The 21349-nt window shown below is 40.0% G+C and overlaps 2 protein-coding genes across 4 annotated transcripts; both read right to left on the bottom strand.

Annotated features, from left to right (window-relative positions):
* Window positions 1-669: 669 nt before the first annotated feature.
* ube2wb (ubiquitin conjugating enzyme E2 Wb) lies at window positions 670-9720 on the bottom strand. 2 transcript variants are annotated; one of them, XM_062379566.1, is made up of 6 exons: window positions 9627-9720; window positions 8497-8588; window positions 5757-5859; window positions 3261-3416; window positions 3095-3170; window positions 670-3004 (listed from the first exon to the last, which is right to left on the bottom strand). In XM_062379566.1, the coding sequence occupies exons 1-6, from the start codon at window positions 9642-9644 to the stop codon at window positions 2991-2993; spliced, it is 459 nt and encodes a 152-aa protein (XP_062235550.1). In that variant the 5' UTR covers window positions 9645-9720; the 3' UTR covers window positions 670-2990. The 2 variants fall into 2 exon arrangements, with proteins under 2 accessions (XP_062235550.1, XP_062235549.1); XM_062379565.1 differs by lacking the exon at window positions 9627-9720 and adding an exon at window positions 9315-9589.
* Window positions 9721-13343: 3623 nt separating this feature from the next.
* eloca (elongin C paralog a) lies at window positions 13344-15521 on the bottom strand. Of its 2 annotated transcripts, none has more exons than XM_062379862.1 (4): window positions 15375-15521; window positions 14966-14993; window positions 14625-14768; window positions 13344-13825 (listed from the first exon to the last, which is right to left on the bottom strand). In XM_062379862.1, the coding sequence occupies exons 2-4, from the start codon at window positions 14967-14969 to the stop codon at window positions 13635-13637; spliced, it is 339 nt and encodes a 112-aa protein (XP_062235846.1). In that variant the 5' UTR covers window positions 14970-14993; window positions 15375-15521; the 3' UTR covers window positions 13344-13634. The 2 variants fall into 2 exon arrangements, with proteins under 2 accessions (XP_062235846.1, XP_062235848.1); XM_062379864.1 differs by lacking the exon at window positions 15375-15521 and adding an exon at window positions 15141-15164.
* Between the last annotated feature and the right edge of the window lie 5828 nt (window positions 15522-21349).

The following is a 21349-nucleotide window of genomic DNA, read 5'->3' as shown; positions in this document are numbered from 1 at the left end:
GAGCGATGCTGTAGCATGACCAGTAGATGGCGCTACTACACTGCCTGTTCCACAGTTGTAGTTTTGAGTATGAGATGTATGAGTACAAGGGAAAGTACACTTTGAAAGTAAGTCATACTAAGAGCTGTAAGTTCATAAAGAGTAACTTTATGAACTAACACACAGTTAAGAAAATGACATGTAGTTCGGGCTTATGTTGAATATATCCACAGCCGTGGTTTACCTGAACTTAAGTAGGATAATTCATATTTATAACACTTTTAGTTTTTTAACTGGAATAATTGGGATACTAAAAAATAAATAAATCAGTTTGTTACATAGATCAAATGGTTGATCGTGTGCGAGCTCTTACCATTTCAAATTATTATTTTTCTTCTGATCATTTTCTGAAAATCAGCAGTTCCTTTGAGATCTGAATTTTTTTTTACAATGTTATGTGATTTTGTTTATGTGACGTGCAATTCCTCATTCATGTCTGTAGGTACAGTCCAAACAAGCACAAGATCTGTGTTTCGCTATTTGCAGAGACAGACTTGATATGAAATCTTAGATCCCTTTAGATTGGGACTATTTCGTTTTAATGTACATCAGAATGAAATCCATTTCAACTTTCACAAGCTGCAAAAAAGAGGGATTTGAGATTCAAACATTGCACAAACCAAGTTTGAATAAAAGTGAATCTTTGCTTTTTATTATTGATTATGAAAATGAACAGGCACCTATTACATGGAGCTTGCACATCCCAGAACAAAAAAATTCAAATATAAATACCACACCCTCATTAGTGTTCATCACTCACAACAACCTGCAAGCTTAGAGTTCAAACCACATTGAAAAGAAAAAGTAAAATAAAATTATATATCACATCCAAACCCTTGTAACATATTCACTCGCAAGTTTTTCTAATCCCTAGTGTTCTACTGCGGACTGGGTGAGGGCTTTTTGTCCCCGCACAGATGCCGTTGTTACTGCATTGACACAATCGTTTGTCCTCCCATCTATTTCCTCAAAACACAGCAACAGCAGACAAGAGCCTTACGATGAAGTTTATAATCGCTTTAAAAAAAAAAATCATTGGTTAAATAGATGACTTATAAGTTATCAATATAGTTTTGAGATAGCGGTGTGCTGTGGTAATCTCTTCTACAGTATAGAGAGTCATCACATTCACTCAAGTTCATTCAAGAAACTCAGCTAGACCCTGGAAAAAAGAAAATGCAAAACAACCCATGATGGAAAATTCAAGTATCTCTGACTGGATGGCGAAAAACATTTCTCTAGGAATGGAGTGATTACACTCTTAAAATGTCAAAAAGAGCCTCTGGAGGGTTTGTTATATCCATCCCTTAAACCATGACCTTAGTTGTGGAAAGACTAAAAGTTGTCACAATGTCTGATGCCAATAAGAAAAAGCAGGGTTTAAAATTGCATGCACCCACACTGTAAAACTACTAAACTTTTTTTTTTAACAAATAATAGTGTTTGTCGCTGTCTGTACACCTCCTAATTAGCAAAAGATGCAAACTAGCATCCAATAAAATAAAGCACTTCTATTATCATTCTGCTATCAAGGAAATGCATCCTCTGCTAATTTCTTTCACATCATCCAACAATTTAAAGACGTATATATACAATAGTGTCAGACATGTTATAAGTTTACAACATAACAGTCTCTTTGGGTGAAAATATAGTTAAATTCAAAATATCTGATAGGTATCTTTTTCGAGGTGATCTCTATAATGAAAAAAATTACCTGAGCCCAAAACTCTGACCAGGGGGAAATCAGAAAAGCCTCATTGTTACAACTTCTAGAAAGACTCCTTTTTCGTCATTCATTACCGTTCTGGAGATGAAACGAAAGAACATTTTTAAATTAAATAACATATTCAAAAAGAAAAAAGAAAAGTTTAAACAAAAAAAACATAACGACCCATCAAAATACTCCAAGTTGAAAAGCAGTACAAAAAAGAACTCAGGACATTTAAAATCAAACATTTTGAGAAGATTAAAGCATGAGTTTAAAAAAAAGAAAAAAAGTATCTAAAAATAAAAATGGATCATAGTTCTCTCCCAGACATTCTTTAAATGGAAGAGAGGCCACTGCACGTCTTCATGGCTGGACGAGCAAACGCCACACATGTGGTTTTATGTGATGCACGCTGACTGACCGACTGATAGAGCGAGGGACCGCGTAGTGGTCGCATCCGTTTTGATCCTGTACCGACATTCTGTCCAACAGCAGGAAGAAGTGCAACCGGCTCTCAGGTTGGAAGATGGAGAGGAAACTCGAGTGAACTCTTGATACAGTGGTTACAAACTTAAACCTTGTCACCTGATAAATATATGGAGGACTGCTTACAGTACAACTGCATGTTGAGAATAATGTTCTTATAGTGCCTTTTCAAACTAGATACTTTCACAGTGCATATAATAATAATATTTTTCCCCCAAAAAAACTAAAACCAGATGAAGCATTTCCTTGGGGTTATGATGGTCCGATCCCTTCCAGAAAACAATCAGATTTGGATTTCTCTTTGCAGGCCCCAGCATGCATCCATCAGTTATTATTGCACAACACAAGGACCTTTAAAATGCACCCACACGCAAACAAAAAAGTAACAATAATAATCTTAAAACAGGGATTGTAATTTTCTCACTTCAAATCCACCTAACTTGCTTGCTCTCTGCATTACTAATTTTTTGCCCAAAACAATCCATCGTGGGTGCATCTAAACTGTCAAATTATTTGTATTCTTTATATTACAACCCGACTAAAACATGCATCCAACTGCCCGCGTGGTGGGGTGGGGCTGGGGGGGGGGGGGGGGGGGGGGGCTGGGGGGGGGGGGGGGGGTGCAGTCGAGAGCCTCCAGAGCATGGTATCCACTGGTCCAGACTCCGGTCAGAGTTCAAAGACTGAATTATTAAAAAGTGCTTTTACGTAGGTCAGTAGGACTTCTTTCTTCTACGATTATTACAAAGTTTGTACATTAGCATGTATCATCTGTGGAAGAAAAACAAAAATAATTATCACATCCAATTTAATGACATGTCTATCTACCTATGATCGCTGACCAAAAAAGATAACACTCACCATGATACCACCATTTTGTCTTCTTTGGATTTTTGTTACACGTTCTGACATAAAATGAGTTATCAGGCGGTCGTCTCTGCAGAAAAAGAAAAGAGAATTTAAATGTAACATTTCAATCACGTCATATATCTATGTATTAATTGGCCCATAACTAACATAACTGTACCTTTTCTTTGCAGCTGGACAACATGCTGATAATGCTAAGACAAACTGCTTGCACTGAGAGGGCTGGAGACCAATCTTCCGTTAGAATGGACAAACAGATGTGACCGTTGCTATACACATGAGGATGGACAGGTACATTCTCTCCTGTGAACATAACCTGCAAACAAAGACAAACAAAAAGATAAGTCACTGAGTACATCACAATAATGCGGAGGTGAGTTTTTCATTATGAACACATGAAATAAGCTTTTCTTAAACAGTGAATTGAGATATTTGTCTTGATCCTCTTTTCGAGAGAACTAATCAGGAAAAAGTTCTATTTTTTTTTCCACTCGTGATGGAAAATAATGACACTTGCTGTATAAACTCAGGCTTAGCCCACTACAGCGACATGAAGCTTTGGGATTAGGACAGAGGGGCCGGGTAGGGGTGAGAGAGGGGGGAAAGGGGAACGAGTGACTGGGAGAAGAGACGTGCTTAATAAAAAAGGATCAGGGGATATTAGCCATTAAAATGGTGCAAGACTCCGGGCAACCAGGGAGATACAGTGAGCGTGATGAGAGGAACTCAAGACTGTGATGCTAAAGTAGAGAGAGGTGATAGTGTAAAGAGGGTAATGAAAGATAACAATGGGCTGAGGCCGCCTGGCACCAGACATGGCCTCACAGGAGAGTGCAGGCTTCACTACACAGGGCAGGAGGGAAGGGGGGGCAGGATGAGTGTTAGATAGAGGCGCAGAGAGTAAAGTTGACACTGAACTCAGGACGTCAAGACAAATAAAAGCCCCATGCTCGCAGAGAGTTTAAATATTTACGATAATGTCTGCTAAACACAAAGTTCAGTGATATTAGAATTAGCTTTAAGCGACCAGGCATAATAGATCCTCTAAACTTGGCTTTTAAATTCTATGTTTGTATTAGTTACGGTTATGTTTGTATCCATCTCTGTGCTGCTTCATTGACCTGTGCACAACGCATATCAACACCCACACCCACTATAATTTATTTAATAAGAATAAAATTCATTTTGTTTTGTTTAGGGCTGAAATTATTTACGAGTCAACGATGGAATATTAATTAATGTGAACTATTTAAGAATCCAAAAATGCACCTTCTGAATATGTGTTTTACACGGTGCCCCCAAAGGGTCACACCGAGAATATTAATCGGGATTGCTTTTACGTTCTATCTTACCTCACAATACAAACTGTGTTTCCTCGCAATCGGGAAAAAACAAGCGGTAATCACACATGTTCACCATGTAAGAAAACTAGACTGCTAATAGCAAAGAAAATACTCCAAAGAAAACCTGTCAGTCAGGAAGGCATTTGCTGTGAACACCAGTGAAATAAAAAATCTTAAAAAATGACATTGTTGAAGGTTGGTGTGAGAAGAGGCTGTGATGGTTTTCACCATTCTAACCAGTCAGCCTACGCAGCGCCAGCTTAACAAAACAAAAGTAAAAATGCACTGGTTGCAGGTTACAGGGCCTTCTATGAAGATATGCAAGCTGTTATTGTAAGAGTTATCAATTGGTGAGGAGGGTTATTTTCATGACAGTAGTGCCATTTGCTAAGGGGGTGGGTCTCTTTCAAAAGGCAGCACACATGTTCTCAAAACAACACATTTGTATAATTTCCAATTACCTCTGAAGCTACTCAAGCACCCAATAATACAGTACAACTCTTATCACAGATGTTCCCCTGGGGGCCCAAAGGGGAGTCCAACAGAGGAGCCCTTTGACAGCCTGTACTTTCTATTTGGGAGGATAGTGGCTAAGTAACAGAGTTTATCTAATTTGGTCTACAGAGCCTCATTCTCTATTTTTAGGTGGGAAGGCTCCTGATGAGTCAAACAAGATTGTTGAGTTCAACTAATCCCTTCAAACGTGGCTTCAGAGGAAGCTCTATACTGGTGTCTGTAAGAGTCAGTGATTCCTGGCTGCAGTGTTTCAACACTGAAATCCAGTCCATTAACAACAGGGAAGCCACTGTGTTGTGATTATAGCAGGAATCCAGAGAGCGGATACTGAGGATCATTTACACAGGTCTTCAGTTTTTGCCTTTGTTTGGAAAAGCTGTAACTCTGGACACTGTATCATCAAACCAGCAGAGAATTAATTTGCTCTTGTGATTTGTTGCTGCAGCTTTATTTGGTCTTGTATGATATGACCAGTAACTTACAGCTGCTACTGAGGGATTTATTCAGTTTGCTGACCTGAAGATTCTTCATCATTTACACTTTGAGATTGATAAATCAGGCTGTAGCAATTTAGCATTATCCTAGAGTTGTCATTTATAGCTCAGCGAATGTTGCATAGCCTCAGGACGGTACAGTACAAAACTGGTCAAATCCATCAGGGCTTTCAAGGCCCTTAAGACATAATGATAAATGAACCGCACTTACAGGACAAAGCTCTTCACTGAGCTCTTATAGCCACACACACATTATCACACACAGACACACAGGGAGATGGCTGCGAAGCAACTTCTGCTTACCTGAGGTGACTCAAAAGGATATCGAGCACTAAATTTGAAAAGCAACTGAAATTTCTCTCCTTCATACAGTGTGCCAGTAGCTCCCTCCATGTCTACAATCCACCTGAAAGGGAGGCACAATATCAAAATGTTAATACATCTCACTTAATCCTCACAATATACAGATCAGCAACACTCAGTGACACAGGTGGTGTACAAAAACACAAAAAAACATCTAACATGAGTAACAGCGTCATCAGATAAATATCCGGATTTTTATCAGCTGAAATGTAGTTTCTATTACACACAGTCTTTCACTCTGAAACTCTAAATTGACAAAGCACTCAGAAGTTTATATATACAACTCAGGGATCAGTCATAAGATTCTATAGTTTGTATTTATTTTCGGTGAGAATTGTAAAGCTGATGTTTTGCCAAATGTTATTTTTCAAGATAATAGAGGCAGTAAAACCAGAGTTATTAATTTCCTTAGAGCAAGTTGTTGTGGATATTTATTTTATTAGCCATGCTAGCTAGCGCCAACAGCAGATCATTTACATGCGTTTGCATTTACAAATACTACTAGTTAATGCAAACTAACAACTTTTTCATCAGTCTTGACTGTAGTTTCTGTAACATGCTGAGGATCGACTAACATGAACAATAGATAAGATCAATTCATAACTTGCTCCACCTACTATCTCTAATTCTGGAGCAGAATATTGGCAGAACAACTTGCACAGTTCACTTGTCTCCTCATTTTCATTAAAATACAATAATATAAATTATTATAACCTGCCCGCGCTGCAGTAAATGTACAATTAACAGTTAGTCAGTCAGTCAATATTCAGCTGGGTTATGAGAGTGGATGAGTAATAATGTGATACTCTATTGATCCAGTGGTTAAAATCTATTTTCGCTTCTGCAGTCGGGCTAAAGAATTGTGCTGACTGAGCTGCGAGGGATTCAGTGTCTTGCTCAGAAAGGCTGTTGCTAATACAAGGGGCTCAGTCCGGACAGTGTATTCCTCAATGTGGCCCGAACTCAGGGGTTAGATGTAACCTCAAAGGAGAGGGGGAAAAGGAGCAGTGAAGGCAGCGTTATCAACTTTGACCTAATTTCTTCCATGGAAGCAGTGCAGAGGACAATGAAGAGACTTGTGGCCGTTGTTCAGGTTTATAGCCTCATTCGAATATAACCTGGGGCACATGATAATTTAGGCCGACATACAAGGTCACTACTTTGCATGTTCAATGGTCAGAGCGTGGATTCCTACCAGGAACACAAAAAGCTTAGAGGAATCCAGTATCACAGTACATGATGCTGAGGTACACCTGATGCAACCCACGCGGACAAGGACTCCAAGGACACTGCGTTCAACTTGCTCAAATTTCCCAGAGCCCGAAGATTGGGACGCTGTCAACATAAACAAATCTCTCTATTGGGCTTAAAAAGCAGCATTTTCCTTGTAATGGTTGACTAATTCCACAATAAAGCTCAACCTTCTGCACTGCACACACGTAAAAGACGCTGTTATCAAATTCTAAGGGACAGCGTACTATATAAACAAAATATCTAATACTAAAAACACACTGTCCCCTTATCATTGTCACACACATGCACGTTGTCACCAGCGAGGCCTTTTCCAGTATTTTGATAAAGGCTAGCTTGAATGTCAAGCAGGAACACACTATTTGTATCTTACTGCACTAGGACTTGCGTGATAAAAAAAAACAACTAAAAACAATACAACTGTCAGTCACTAACAGTGAAAGCCAACCCGAGGCAGTGGATTCACTTTGACCTCTGAGTTGGGACATATAGGCACACCCATGCATACCATCACAAACCTGGAGTGCAGAAGCCAGCAGAACTGGTTGGGAGACTTGTCAGATACATCACAACACACATCATTCATTCACTCTGACCAGGTCATTGTTAACCAATGAGGGAGACATCAACATCATGGAAATTCCATTGTAACAAGGCTGCCTGAAACTAAACACAAGCACTGAGACGTGTGATGCTACAAGACAGGGCTGGACGATGTGGCTAATTATCAAGATAAATGTCACATAATGTATTATTTTTTAAGTTAAGATTAAAGACAGATTGGTGAAGGTTGTGGTTTTAAACTCTCGAGCAAAGAATGACTCATACCTGACAAACAGAGAACCATCAACAAATCTGAGGAAGCTCAATACTGTCTTACACCTCCTTACTGTGATTATACATCGCATTATTAAAACCTATTGATATTACTTATATAATATACAAAGGAGAAACCTTGAATGTAAAATTGAATGAAGCCAATCGAAAATCTTGATCAAATTCATGGGTTATCAGATATCTACTGCTTATCAGACACAGAGTCCCACTGCAGGAGTATTCATGGGAACGCCCAAGACACCCAGACAGAAAGGTCAGCTGAGCAGCCTCTGCTCCTTGCCACTCTAACCCAAGTCCTGCATGCCAACCCCTAAATATTTTATGAAGGACGATTAGTGACACTGTGCAATAGAGACACTCTGCTGATGGGGCCAGTGCTACCATTTGCTCAAATGACCCCGATTTCTCCTCACCAGGCGCTGCACTCTTAATACCACTATTGCAACAGTTACCTTTGACGCTCTGTTTAATGGCGGTGATGAAACAGGCCAGATGGGAAATGTGTGTTTATTCATAGACGCAAACCTTCTCCAGTGTCTCCTGCAGGTGTGGATGACAGTTGACAATTTCTGACAAAAAACCGAACACTTACTGTGTGATGCAGCTCTGTACACTTTTTTCGTTCAGCGTCATCCCAGGTGGTGGATCATTTTGCAGGGCTAATAATTCCTTCTGTAGCCTCTTCTGTTGGAGAAAACATGATTGGGTTTTCTTATATAAAACATACTAAAAAAAACATACAACCACAGCAAGATAAAAATGAATACCACTATATATAATATCATAACATATTGTATGTTAATGTGAATTTATATCGAGAACTTCAAATCCTACTATAAGTATTATACAGCTATTTAGTATACTAAGGTTTATTCATACTATATATATGTATATATTTCATTGAATTTATATGACATATGTATTATTAATTTGCTATATCATACCTTTCTATATACTTATACTTAAAAATATCTGTATGTAATCTATATACGTTTCACCATCTCCCTACATGCACAAATACAGTTTACATCAAATCATTCTGTGCCATCGATGACGGTTGATCTCATCTTAAATTAGGCTCTGAAAGGTAAGAGCTGCCGTAAAGCTGGACGTCACAGCAGGAGAAGCTAAACTCCACCCTGCCTGATTTCACGTCTTTCCCTTGTATTTCAAACAAACGTCTTTTGACCCAGGAAAATATACGTTTGATAAATAAACAGCAAACCACACACATCCGTCATGATACCGTATTTTAAAAGCTTTTCAGAGGAGGAGACTGTTCGGATGCACCTGCTCGGCTACAGGAGGCTCAATCTGCGCACTGTGTCGTTAGCTGGCTAACGTCCGCTAAACGGCACCACAACAAATCCAGTTAATTAAAACGTATATAAAACACATGACATCAGTTACCACCGGCGTGTGACTGCGAGGTAGACCACGCAACATGTCTGTCTACACAACTCGACGCCGCTCCCCAGGAAGCTGCGTGTTAGCCTGGACTCGGGGCTGTTGGTGATGATGGGCTAGTTGTGTTGCTAGCTCCGGAGCTCAGCGCTAAACCTGAGCGCTTCAGCCCGAAATGTCACCGCTTCGGCCTCGATGTCACCGCCGCCTCGGAGGGACACACGTCTACGGGCGAACCGGGGAGTGAACCGGCAGAGAAGCCCGAGGTGACGCTGAGCTAAATCGTGAATATGCGATCGCTGTCAGTTGCATTCTTACCTGCATCGACGCCATCATGAAAACCCCCCTCGCTCCCACATCACCGCAGAGTGGAGGGTTGTACGTCAGGCGGTCACGTGACGGGCCGAGTTGTTTTTGACTGAAGGAAAACAAACCAGTGTTAACATCAGAGTTAAGGACCAGTTCTCAGCTTTTTTCCATTATTCAACTGTTGACCATAATTACATCAAATGTTTTAAAAGCAGCATAGAATGACAGACACACACACACATAATAATTGGTCCATCTTCTTCCTGTGCTTAGTTTCTCATGGGAATGAGCAGCTAATCCAATCCTTCATGTTAATGTAACAGCTCAAGTTTGACAGGCTGTCGTGTTGGCAGGACTTCAACCACCTATTCATTGCACAATATCTAATGCTATGTCAATTTAAAAACAAAAATAAATAAATATAAAAACGAAAAAATATATATGGAAAAATTTAATTAAACTAAATTGAATTAAATATAAACAAATTAATTTAGTTTGTATACATTTGTATATTTATATATAAATGAATTTTAAATTAAATTAAATTAAATTTAAACAAATTCCATTTAAAATTAAATTAAATTAAACCTGCGCAGAAGCCTACTGGGCACATCCTGCGCAGAAGCCGACTGCACACTGCCAACAGCTCCAGAAGCTTTTGAGGTATGACCAGACACTTTGAAGGGACATAAAATGGACGGATAGTCAAAAGGAGGCAGGGAACAACACATAGCATGAGAGATGGATGGAGTTGATGTGCTAATAGTCCAATAAAAAGTATATTTCCTGTCAGCTTCCCTCTTTAGCAATGTGCAATATTGAATAAGCTTGAATCCCTAAAGAATGTTTGTATTTCACTCAATCTCCTTATTCGCCTTCCCTCGATGTTTCTCCTCCCTCCCCCTCTCTCCCTCTCCCTCTCTCAGCATCAAAATGACAGGCTGGAGGTGGGATCACATCAGATAACATGCAGCGAATCCAGGCAGAGCAGTAATCCAAGTCGCAAACAGAACCTGTCCCGTTGGGTGTCGGAGTACGGCCATGGCGAGTTGACTAGCATATGCCGTTCCACTCGACGCCGCTGGAAGCACGAAAAGAAAAAGACAAACCTGAACAACAACAACCTTAAAGCAGTTCCTCATAGCAGCATGATGCATACAAAGAGAAGTATAAAAACCTACTCATTTTGGCAGCATAGTAGGGACATTTGCTGATGTCACCACCCGTGGCTCAGTGGACAGGCAAGCCAGCATCTAAAACATCCTCCTGGACGGCTCCCTGTGTGAACGGTCAGGCGGCGGCTCGCACAGAATTTGCGCTTCCGCCTCAGGTGTTTCCCTGATGTACACGCTGCGGTGATAGACTGCGGTTAGAGTCAAAGATGAATCAAAATAAGATTAAATGATCAGGTACGCAATTCAGAAAGCAACGCAAACTAGAGGAGGAGAAGAAAGAACAATATAGAGCAAAGAATCAATAAAATAAAATGAATCCTGCGCAGCTTTTATCTTAATGTTGCACATGTATAATATTTCAACATTTTAACTTATTTATTTTAGATTCTGTCTCTTTCATATTATTAATGTTATTTTTATTTCCTATATTGCGCTGCAACTGCCTTGTACTGCTGTCAATTTGGATTTCTTATAAATTCTCTTAAATTGAAATTGCACTTCTGAACCTATTATTTCTTTCTTCATAACATCAATGCCATTTGTGTATTACGTGTTTTATTGGTTCCAACTAGAGCTCAGTTGAGTGAAAACATGACAAAGCTGTATTTTTCAACATAAAAGAATCCCGTTATGAGCCAACCCCTTTTCATTCCATGTTCACATTAAATAACAAACAGGACGTATATTCATTTATCTGTGTCAGCAGAGTTTAGAACGTTCTGTTACCACTGTAAGTGAGATGTGATATGAGCTTGCACCTGATATGGCCGACACATTAGCCAGATAATAGCTCCAAACAGGCCCCTCACTGGAAAAACATTGTGGTACCACCCAGTAACGCATCCTCTTAGAAAGACTATATTAGGCAATTTACTATATATTTGTATATTCATAGCATGACCATTTGTTTGAAATGATATGATCATGCTTGAGCTTGCATTTGCGTAATTTGAATGGTCATATAATTTGAATCGTTATTTTATATAAAGTGGATGTAAGTAGTCAATCACAAACCAGCGTTATTCTTGCATCATAACCCTTTGATACACAACATGTGTCCAAAGTGACCCGGCTCAATTTCAATTTTTCCTTTGTTACTTTTTGAATAAAAATCATTTTTGTATCACTAACCTTCTAATGCACAACATGGGTCAAAAATGCCCCTTATGCATTAGGGCCCGAGCACTGACAGGGTGAGGCCCTATTGAAATTGTAAGGATTATTATTCACACAAATGAATTGGCTTTTTGAGGTCTTTAACATGCTCATATTACCAAAATTTTCAATGGGCGTCGCAAAATGGCTCAATGGAGATACACATTTTTCGTCACACAGTGACCGTGACAGTGGCGTGGCGTCAAAGTTTGATTACACGCCATTAAAACACGATGTTCCATGTCGCGGACATACATGGACCCTGAATCCTTTGATGCTCAGCCGTAAACAAACAACTCCACTCCTGCAGTGTCAGTGGTCAAAGATCAAAGGAATATTTATGTCTTGCAAAGGTTATGTCTCTATCCCTCTCTCAGAATTGGGACATTTCCTCAAACCGTGTAAACATTGAGGTACAGCCAAGGTTCATCCTTCAAAGGAGACAATGTTGTCATAACTCCACTCTGCATTGTCCTATCACCACCAAACTTCTGTCTCATGATCAGAGTCAAAGCATAGCAGCTCTATGTGTCAATATTTCCTCAGTCACTATTAATTTTTTCAGGCAAAACGCATGCAACGCTTCAAAATGCATGTGCCCTGGCCCACCCAGTGCTGCTTTGCAGTCCTACAAATTTTAGTTCCATTTGATCCTTACACTTTGCCATAAGAGTATGATTATTCGTATTAGTATTTTTTTTTTGATACTATTCCTTCTCTAACCCTTCTCTAACTCAAAAAAAAATGTTGTCCATATTTAACAAGTTACATGCTACATGTTGTCCCTAGTAACACAAGCACATCACAACCCTTCTGCCCAGTGTTTCCACTGTCCCTTTTGATCCCGCCATGTATCATAAAGACAGACACCATATTAATAAGTTCATAAGTTGTGTATTAGCATCACAAACATCATTTATTTATTCAATTCAAAGCGTCACACACCAAAGCCAGGGTGTCATTCTAATAACTCGTTTAACATTTATTGTCCACTTGATGGCGCAGTAGAGCAAACGAAGCACCATGAACCTTCCGCCCATGAGCGAACCAATTGGATGGAAAGCTTCAATGCTCCATGAAGCTTCATTTCGCCATCACTAATACATTGTCATCAGGCCTGAAGTGCCCCTGAAGCAATTGGGCCTTTGCACCGTCGGTGCTCAGGACCTAAATACTGGATTACAGTTGTTCCCCAGATTCTAGCCTTTTAAATTACTGCATCATATATTATCTCTAACACATCCCTGTCAGAACATTTTATTGTTTTTTAGGTTGGCCATTTCATTTGAGTAAAACCACATTACAGAATTAAAGTGGGAATGAACGTTCTTGTGAAAGTGGTATTTAATTATTCTTCCTGTGGAACCAGGTACAGCAGTAAGAACTAACACAGAGCTCACCAAACGGGTCTTTTATTAAGATGGAGGTGAACAAAGATTTTTGGGGCAGGGGGCACATGTATCACATTCTTGGGGAAGGGGTGCAGCCTGTCATATCCTTTTATTTTATTAAAACAAAATTCTTTAATACTAATAAAATTCAAACAGAAAGCCAGGTGCAAAAAAGAACAACAACGTCTCGTGGTTTTATATACTCATTCATGTTTCATATGATGTACATGGCAAAACAAGTTAAATATTTAAAAAAATCCAAAAATGTTTCAAGCTTCTACATGATCAGTGAAACTTTAGCAATCCAAAAAGTTTGCCGCCATGAGCAGTTCCAGTGCGATCTCCGGGGCAATGGGGAATTCAGGGATTTCTGTGGAGCTGTTGGTGTAACGGACCTTGTAGGTGAAATACATGCACACCTTGGACAAGACATGGGACGGAATCTCCCTGAAGTTCACCTCATTGGTTTCATTCTCCGCAAACTGACCTGCAGATAGAGGGTTACAGAAGGTGTCATGAGAAGAAGGGGGGAACACAGACAAACAATGTGTTAAATCATACAATTGATGAAATGCAATTTGTATAACCCGTCTGGGAAGTAGCCATTTAAACTGAATAATTCTACCAACATTGGAAACAATCCTGTATTTCCTTGTGTAATAGGAGGTAACAAAGTGCAACCAGCTGGACAGGCAAAATTAAACTCCAATACAGTCATGATCTGAAACCATGGCCGATCAAACCTCTTATGAGTCTCAATCTAGAGCAAGTTGGCAAGCACAGAAACTCCACTGTATACGTAAATGACAAACCACTGCACTAGAAACACGCTATAGTGTAGTGTCCAATTATTTTGAAACCACTTAAATCTGGGCACCATGTTTATGGGGCTGCATCTAACAGATCTTTATTGACTGTATACCAATCTAATTAATGCAGATTGATTGCACCTTAACGCATTACCCATTATCATATTAAACCATGCTCAGCGCCTGAACCCTACTAGGGTTGACTGCATCAAAGATGACAAAAAAAAGGAAATATTGCATGCTTTACGAAAAGTGAAGGCTGCAGGTTCATCTTTCGTAGAGCATGCAGCCGACGATGTGCTGAAAAGTGGCACATTTTAGGGCGGTTACTTATTATATCAAATAAAAAAAATCCAAAATGACAAGATTCCCTGTGAATTACCGTTACAAATAAATGATTAGACAGTTGATTGCCTTTTTTCACATCACTTGAATAGGTGTACTACTTATGTTTAAACCGGACATCCCAATCCTCACCTGGCCCGCTCAGCATGGCTTTGATAGTCCCAGATGTCAAGGCATGTTCTCGTTTCACTATGAACTCGTGGCCATCTGAGGAGATCAGCTTCACATACATGGCGTCTGGCCCCTCACAGCCACCATAGGTTCTCTCTTCACCGTCTGTGAAGCAACAGAGAGACAATATTGAACAGGTGGCAGCAAGACGCCTCAGTGTCACACACACACACACACAGTTGTTGAAGTGACACATTAGCAACTGACACATTCTACTGAGCGATGGTGATGTGTTCAGACATTTAATACTGGCAAAATAATTCTAATAAAAGGTGCAAGATAAAATGACGTCAATCACTCACCCATCCTGTTCCTGGATTTATGTCAATCCTGAAAATGAACACAGGAAAATTACAAACCTTATTATTATCGAGGGCCATCAAGTATCTTGTGATAATTAACGTTGCGCCAGAGAGAACAATACGCTGGCCTAAGTGAAGCGGTCGTTGAAATAAACACAGCTAGGCATCCAATCACCTTTATTACTCAAATCAGACTACGACTGGAGTCACTCCATCCAGTGTCCGAACTGTTTTAGATTATTTTGGAGCCGTCGGCGTAAGCTTGCGTTTGCTAGCAAGCTAACGCAGTGCTAAACTATCGTTGTTTTTTCTTTTAACCGCTTTACGGTGTTTACAGCTCAACACACAAAGAGAACGACACACACATACACACAGCAGCGTGTACGCGAATCGTAACATAGTCTCTTACCACTCTGTTGAAGAATCTGAAGCGGAGATTGCTTTTCAGCTAAAGTTAGCCACCAGCCTATTGACACCCGGAACCGGTTTGTGTGAGCACCCTCCCGTTCAGCAGTAAATGTCTTCCGTGGAATTCCTCTCGCAGTGAGAACCGTTCCTCCTCACATTGATTATATATTCAATTTGCAGAGACAATTGGAACAAGAGCTAGACAATTCCTCCCTTGAAATTGTGAATGTTTGTAGCGTGCTTCCTGACAGATGCAGATACTGTTTCAGTTTGAGAGAGAGAGGGAAACAGACTGATTTAAGAGAGGGATGAAGAGAGATAATGAGCGGGTCTACTGTACCACTTGAAATCTTTCACTTTTGCAACTGTCTCAGACATCAAAGGTTCATGTGATCTGTCACCACTGACACTCGTTCCTTCGATAAGAGCTCCCATTGACTCCCATTCAATTCCTTCTTAAAAAGTTTTCAGGGATAATAAAGGAAAAGAAGAAAATATTTAGATTCAGATTTCTTAAAAAGTTTTCAGGGATAATAAAGGAAAAGAAGAAAATATTTAGATTCAGATTTTTATTCAGATTAAATTAGATTTTTTTTTGCTTTGATTGGATATTAATCAACCCAAAACAAAACAAAAACGTAAATACCAAAGTAGGTGGAGCTTTTGAAACATGATCATTTGCCCCCCTGCTGCCCAACATAGCCATCACCATATAGAAAGGGGGGTAATGTGTATTTTTAATGTTTATAAATAGTTGAGATAACTTGTTAAATTATTGTTGTAACATGTCAAATACACACTAGTTTATGGACTATTTTTATAGATGATATAGTCCTATTAAGCCTGTAGGGGGCATAGTTGCTCCTGGTTCACCTTCCAGCCTGTCTCTTCTGCCTGTGATGAGTGAGAGCAGGTGCTGATTGGACATGACAGAGACTTTGTGAGGGCCCATAAATCTGGATTCAAGAGAGAATGAAACACCCACACACCCCCAAACACACACCCACCCACACAGTAGTATCTGCACCATCTTAACTTAATCAATGCCGCATGTGAGCATTATTTTAATCTCAAATGTTTGAAAGGATATGTTATGATAGTTGCCTCGCAGAGACGACCGGAACCCTTCGATTTTCTAAACTAGAATTAAGTTAGTGTTTTGATACCTTCTCCTCTACTCGGTAAAGGGGCGTCGTTCACAGCTCCGGCCGCTGAGAAGAGGGCACACGCTGTAGTCACTGTCAGGTTCAGAGCTCTTTCATGTGGGAAAAGTGATGACTGTTGAAATGTGAGGCCACCAAATTGACGCAGAGATATCTGAGCCGTGACACACAGAGTCGATTACTGAGCGTGCCTATAAATCTGTGCCGTTTGACCCGGAGGTGCTCTCTGAAGGACTCTCACGCTCCTCATGGAAAATAGTTGGTGGGTTTTTGGTGCCATTTTCTCCCCTTCACACTGTTGCTCATTCACTCAGAGATGTCAGGCATCCGCCGCTGACTCACGGTTGGGACACAGGACACAGTTGTGTTTCAGACTTGTGCAAAGGTGACATCTGACCAAGTTTAGCACGGCTGCCAGTTTGGCTTCCAGAAAGTTCCTGTACGGCCTCCTGCCTGTGTTGCCTGTTGACACCCTCACACACACACCCGACCAAAAACAATCACTGACCTTCCAGTCCCCCATTACACCATTAGTGCTCATGATCAGAGCAGGCGGGTGACGGCAGACGCTTTGATGTTTCTCTGATACGACCCACCCCGCTGCAGCTGCTCTCAGCTCTATTTTGGGGAGGCCGCTGTGGGCCCTCAGAACGAGGCTTCCTTAACACACACGCACACTCAATATATGCAAACAATCTTGTTGTGCCAAGTGATATCCCCTCCCCCCCAACACACATTGTAACTGTACATTGATTGTACAGTTACTCAGACCTGACTTTCTTGCACGCACACACACACACCCACACACACACACACACACACACACACATACACACATACACATACACACACAACACAGAGTCGTGTCTCCATCTATCGCCGTGACTTACTTTGATTTCCTGCGGAGATTCGTAATTTAACTATAGTTACAATTTCCCTATGCCTAAACTCAACCTAACCCTAACCTGAACCTAACTTTAACCTGAACCTAACCTAAAATGTTCACATTAGAATTTAAGGATTTTCCTTACAGGGACTTGTTTTGTGATCCCAAGGACGAGTCCCCATAATGTCAACTTGAGGTCCCTACTATAGAAGTTACACACATTACATGTGACTACAAACCCAGAACAACAAAAATCATGAAAGTACAATTTCTTAAAAAAAGCTAAACTACAAAGTGCTATAAGTAAGTGCTATTTAAGTTACACTAAATTGTTGGTTTAAAATGGTATTCAAGGTGTAGTCAGAAGAGGTGTGTTTTTAGTGTGCGGCGGAAGATGTGTAAACTTTCCACTGTCTTCCAAACACACACACACAAACACACACACATACACTAACCAAAACACTGAAAACAGTGTGATGCAGTCAACTAGCTGGAAATTACTCTTGTCCATTGTTATAATTGATAATGGAACTAAGTGTTTATTTGACATATAACTAGGGTTTATATTCTATATGTGCAGGCACAGTCGCGTCCAGTCAATATCTTACATTTCATCATTAAACAGAAACAGTTCTGTAAAGGTGTGACACGATTTGGTCTGATAAGTACAACGTGTCCCACAATAACTCCACCAGCAGATATCCACTTCCTAAGCACCGGTTTCAATACCAGACCCGGTCAAATGTCAACACACAGGATCATGTGTGATTAGTACAATGGCTTTGTCAGAAAGGCCCTGAGTGAAACCAGGTCATAGTTTTAGTCATGATACGGAGAGATGGGGGAGGAATTTCTTTCGGCATTTCTCCTCTGAAAAGAGGGTAAGGCTTGTCACAATCAATCTGAGGGTATTGTCCCTTTTGCCTGCAGCGGATCCGGGGCCCTGCGATTTTCTATGTCGCTACTAATCCGAAGAACCGCTGCTGCAGAGGAGCAGCACCGACTCATCACATGTCACAAAGGACTCCGGTGAAATAATGATATGTCACGTCATGTGAAATAAAAATCAATTTCCAATGAGGTTAAAATAAACTAACAATTTTTTGGTCAATCAGGCAGCCTCAACAAGACAATTAGCATGGCTTCTACAAGAACAACAACCCATAAATATTGTGATCACAAACATGATCGTGAACATTGAACATTTGAAAAGTTCTTTATAGGGTTTTCTCAATTATTTTTATTCACAAAAGAATTATATTTATTGACCTATATCTAAATAACAAATGCTTCAAATGGAATAAGAGACATTGAAATGGATTTCACATTCATAGGTTGAGGCAAATTGTCTGAGCAGTGTTGACTCAAACTTTCATCATAATTCATGTCACCAGATAAGCCGGACACGAAAAGACCTGTGTATAAACTGCACATAAGTGAAATGACTCGCATGTTTATTTTTTTCGGTCATCCAAGTCACGTGCTTGCCTCAAGAAAAAAATAATCACATCAGCGTATGACAAAAATAGAAAAGTGCTGCGTGTTTAAATTATAAGTCGGAGATGATAGTTTACTTTAGATGACAGAGGGATAGGTTTACAGCTTTATAGCCGAGATTTGCTAGTGTAAATAGAGCAGATGAAGTGATGCTAAGCTAAGCTAGCTATGCCAGGCATTGAAAGGGGATCCGCTTAATACTGATGTCTTAGCAACAGTTTTGAGAAACGCTGGCCACTGATATCCCCTCACTGCTTACGAGCCTCAATCCAATTTTAGAAGCACAACCGAGCTGGATTTTAAACACAAGGTGGAGGTCTGGTCTCAGAGCAGGGAAGTAAAATGTACACTTCAAAACCCTAGATTGTCACATTAATCTCATATATCTTAATCAATAAAATCTATCACGAAAAAGATGATAAACCATTCCAATTAATACAACAGATTTTCTTTAAAAAGAAATATTTGATGACCCGATATTAAAATGGGAAATTGAATTGAGAATTATTGAAATAATTTACAAATGAATATATGAATCCATCGATAAATAGGTTAAATTATACTGAGGTTGAAAAAATTCATTAAAAAAATCTGTAAAAAGTCACAATAGTTTGTTTAAAAAAGGGCATGTCACTATATATTTGAAAATGAAGTTTTTTAAACAGAAATAACACAAACGGAAGTAAACAGTTTTAATCAAGCATGTGAAAGGTCAACTCTCATCTCATCTGCCTTTCCATTTTCCTGCTGTTTTTCCTTTTTCTTAATTCTTTCCCTCATTTAAATATCAGTAAATGAAACACCAAATAGCTCAGTTAATAAATTCACTTGTTAAACCGTTCACCTGTTTTTATTGTCCAATGTATAATAACTATTTCCATCACCTCTTAATGATGCATCTCTAAATCGTATGTTTCTCTTCTGGCAAAATCCTCCTGGTGTCCTGAAGTCCTCCTGAGGTGAATCGTCATGGACTCTGACGGCGCCGCCATGTTTCCTGAACATCAGCAAAATCCTCATAGATCTTTCACCCTGGTCAAAGTTGTATCTGTCTCTGGAATTTGTCATATGGAGACTAAGAAGGTAGATACACTTATAAGGTTTGGGTTTATATTTGTCCAGGACTGCTTGTGCAACCAAATCTTGTCCAGGGTCCTATCCCTATCAGAATAGTAACAGAGATATTCTATACTATTACTGACAAGTTCGGCTTCACATAGTGAGTTTTAGGTGCCAGGTTTATACACTATCCAGAATATTCCGTTCCAGCGGCATTATGGCACCTGGTAATTTTAAAATTGCAGTATAAACATGTCTAATACAGGCCCTCGTTTACATGCTTCTATATTAAGCTGTTGTTTTGTTTTTGTTTCTTCTTGCCCAAGCAAAAATGTTAATATGAAACTTTGAGATGAGACAGCAACCTGCATTTTCTGTGGCGTCTGCTGACGTCGGGGGGGCAGGGGGCACAGCAAGTGCATGACATGGCGTCGGTGATTGCTGGCAGGTGCCGCCGCTGGTGTAACTCAACACTAATCCGCGGCCGATCAGCAGTGGAAACGGTACAAACTGACCCAAGACAAGCCGAGGCACCCGCCTGCGCTCGCACCGCTCATGTGAGAGGCCGACCAAGACACTTTGATTTCATGCCTGGTCTTTTCCCCCCGGACCTCATTATGAGAAGGTCACCGTGAGGCCACCGCGAGGCCACCGCGTTTGTCGTCTCACAAATGAGACGACAAACCATCACAGATATTTAGAAGTGAACATGAGACTGGAATTTCAAACATTCCGGGAAGACAAGTGAAAATCCGTGCATCCATCAGCTCAAAACAAAGTGTAGATTTGATGTCAGTGCAACTGTCAGTTGTATAATGACAGGCTCTGTGGAATAATGATGTTCAGCATATATGAGTATTATGTTTCTTAAGTCCGCCCAGGAGGTCATGTGTTTGTCTGCATTTGTTTGTTTGTGAGAAGGATTACGCAAAAATGACTCAACCAATTTCCATGGGATTTTCTGGAGGGGTCAGAGATGACCCAAGATGGAATCCCTAAAATGTTGTTGTGGATCCAGATCAGGGGGCAGATGTTTCGGGGACTGATATTTATAGAGTGTGCCTCTACTGAATGCCATACTAGTTAAGTATGTATTCATTTGATTGGTTGAAAAAAAACATCACAGCATCAAATGAAGAATCCTGTTGGTGAAGTCTCTGGGGAAAAAGCCAAAAAATACCATAAACACACTTTAATTTGACAAGGCATAACATCTTTATTGTTATACATATAACTTGATCTCCAAAGACTTTGCACAAATCAGTGGGGTAACATGAACCTTGAGATATCAAAAGTCTCCTGCAGTTCCTCGTTATGTCCTCAAATACTCAAACAAGTACATCTGCCTTTCATATCCCCATAATGGTACAA

The sequence above is a fragment of the Platichthys flesus genome, chromosome 21 (genome assembly GCF_949316205.1).
Source record: "Platichthys flesus chromosome 21, fPlaFle2.1, whole genome shotgun sequence".
Classification (NCBI taxonomy): domain Eukaryota; kingdom Metazoa; phylum Chordata; class Actinopteri; order Pleuronectiformes; family Pleuronectidae; genus Platichthys; species Platichthys flesus.
Note: the sequence above shows the minus strand (reverse complement) of the source record. Positions and strands in the feature narration are given on the sequence as shown.

What these genes read in the sequence shown, in the direction of transcription:
- ube2wb (XM_062379565.1), bottom strand. Translation starts at nt 9,350, where the DNA reads ATGTTGCGTGGTCTACCTCGCAGTCACACGCCGGTG. An exon ending in GTACAGAGCTGCATCACACA is followed by an intron (nt 5,860 to 8,496) that starts GTAAGTGTTCGG and finishes CCTCCCTTTCAG; the next exon opens with GTGGATTGTAGACATGGAGG. An exon ending in ATCCTTTTGAGTCACCTCAG is followed by an intron (nt 3,417 to 5,756) that starts GTAAGCAGAAGT and finishes CTTTGTTTGCAG; the next exon opens with GTTATGTTCACAGGAGAGAA.
- eloca (XM_062379862.1), bottom strand. An exon ending in AGCCATGCTGAGCGGGCCAG is followed by an intron (nt 13,826 to 14,624) that starts GTGAGGATTGGG and finishes CTCTATCTGCAG; the next exon opens with GTCAGTTTGCGGAGAATGAA.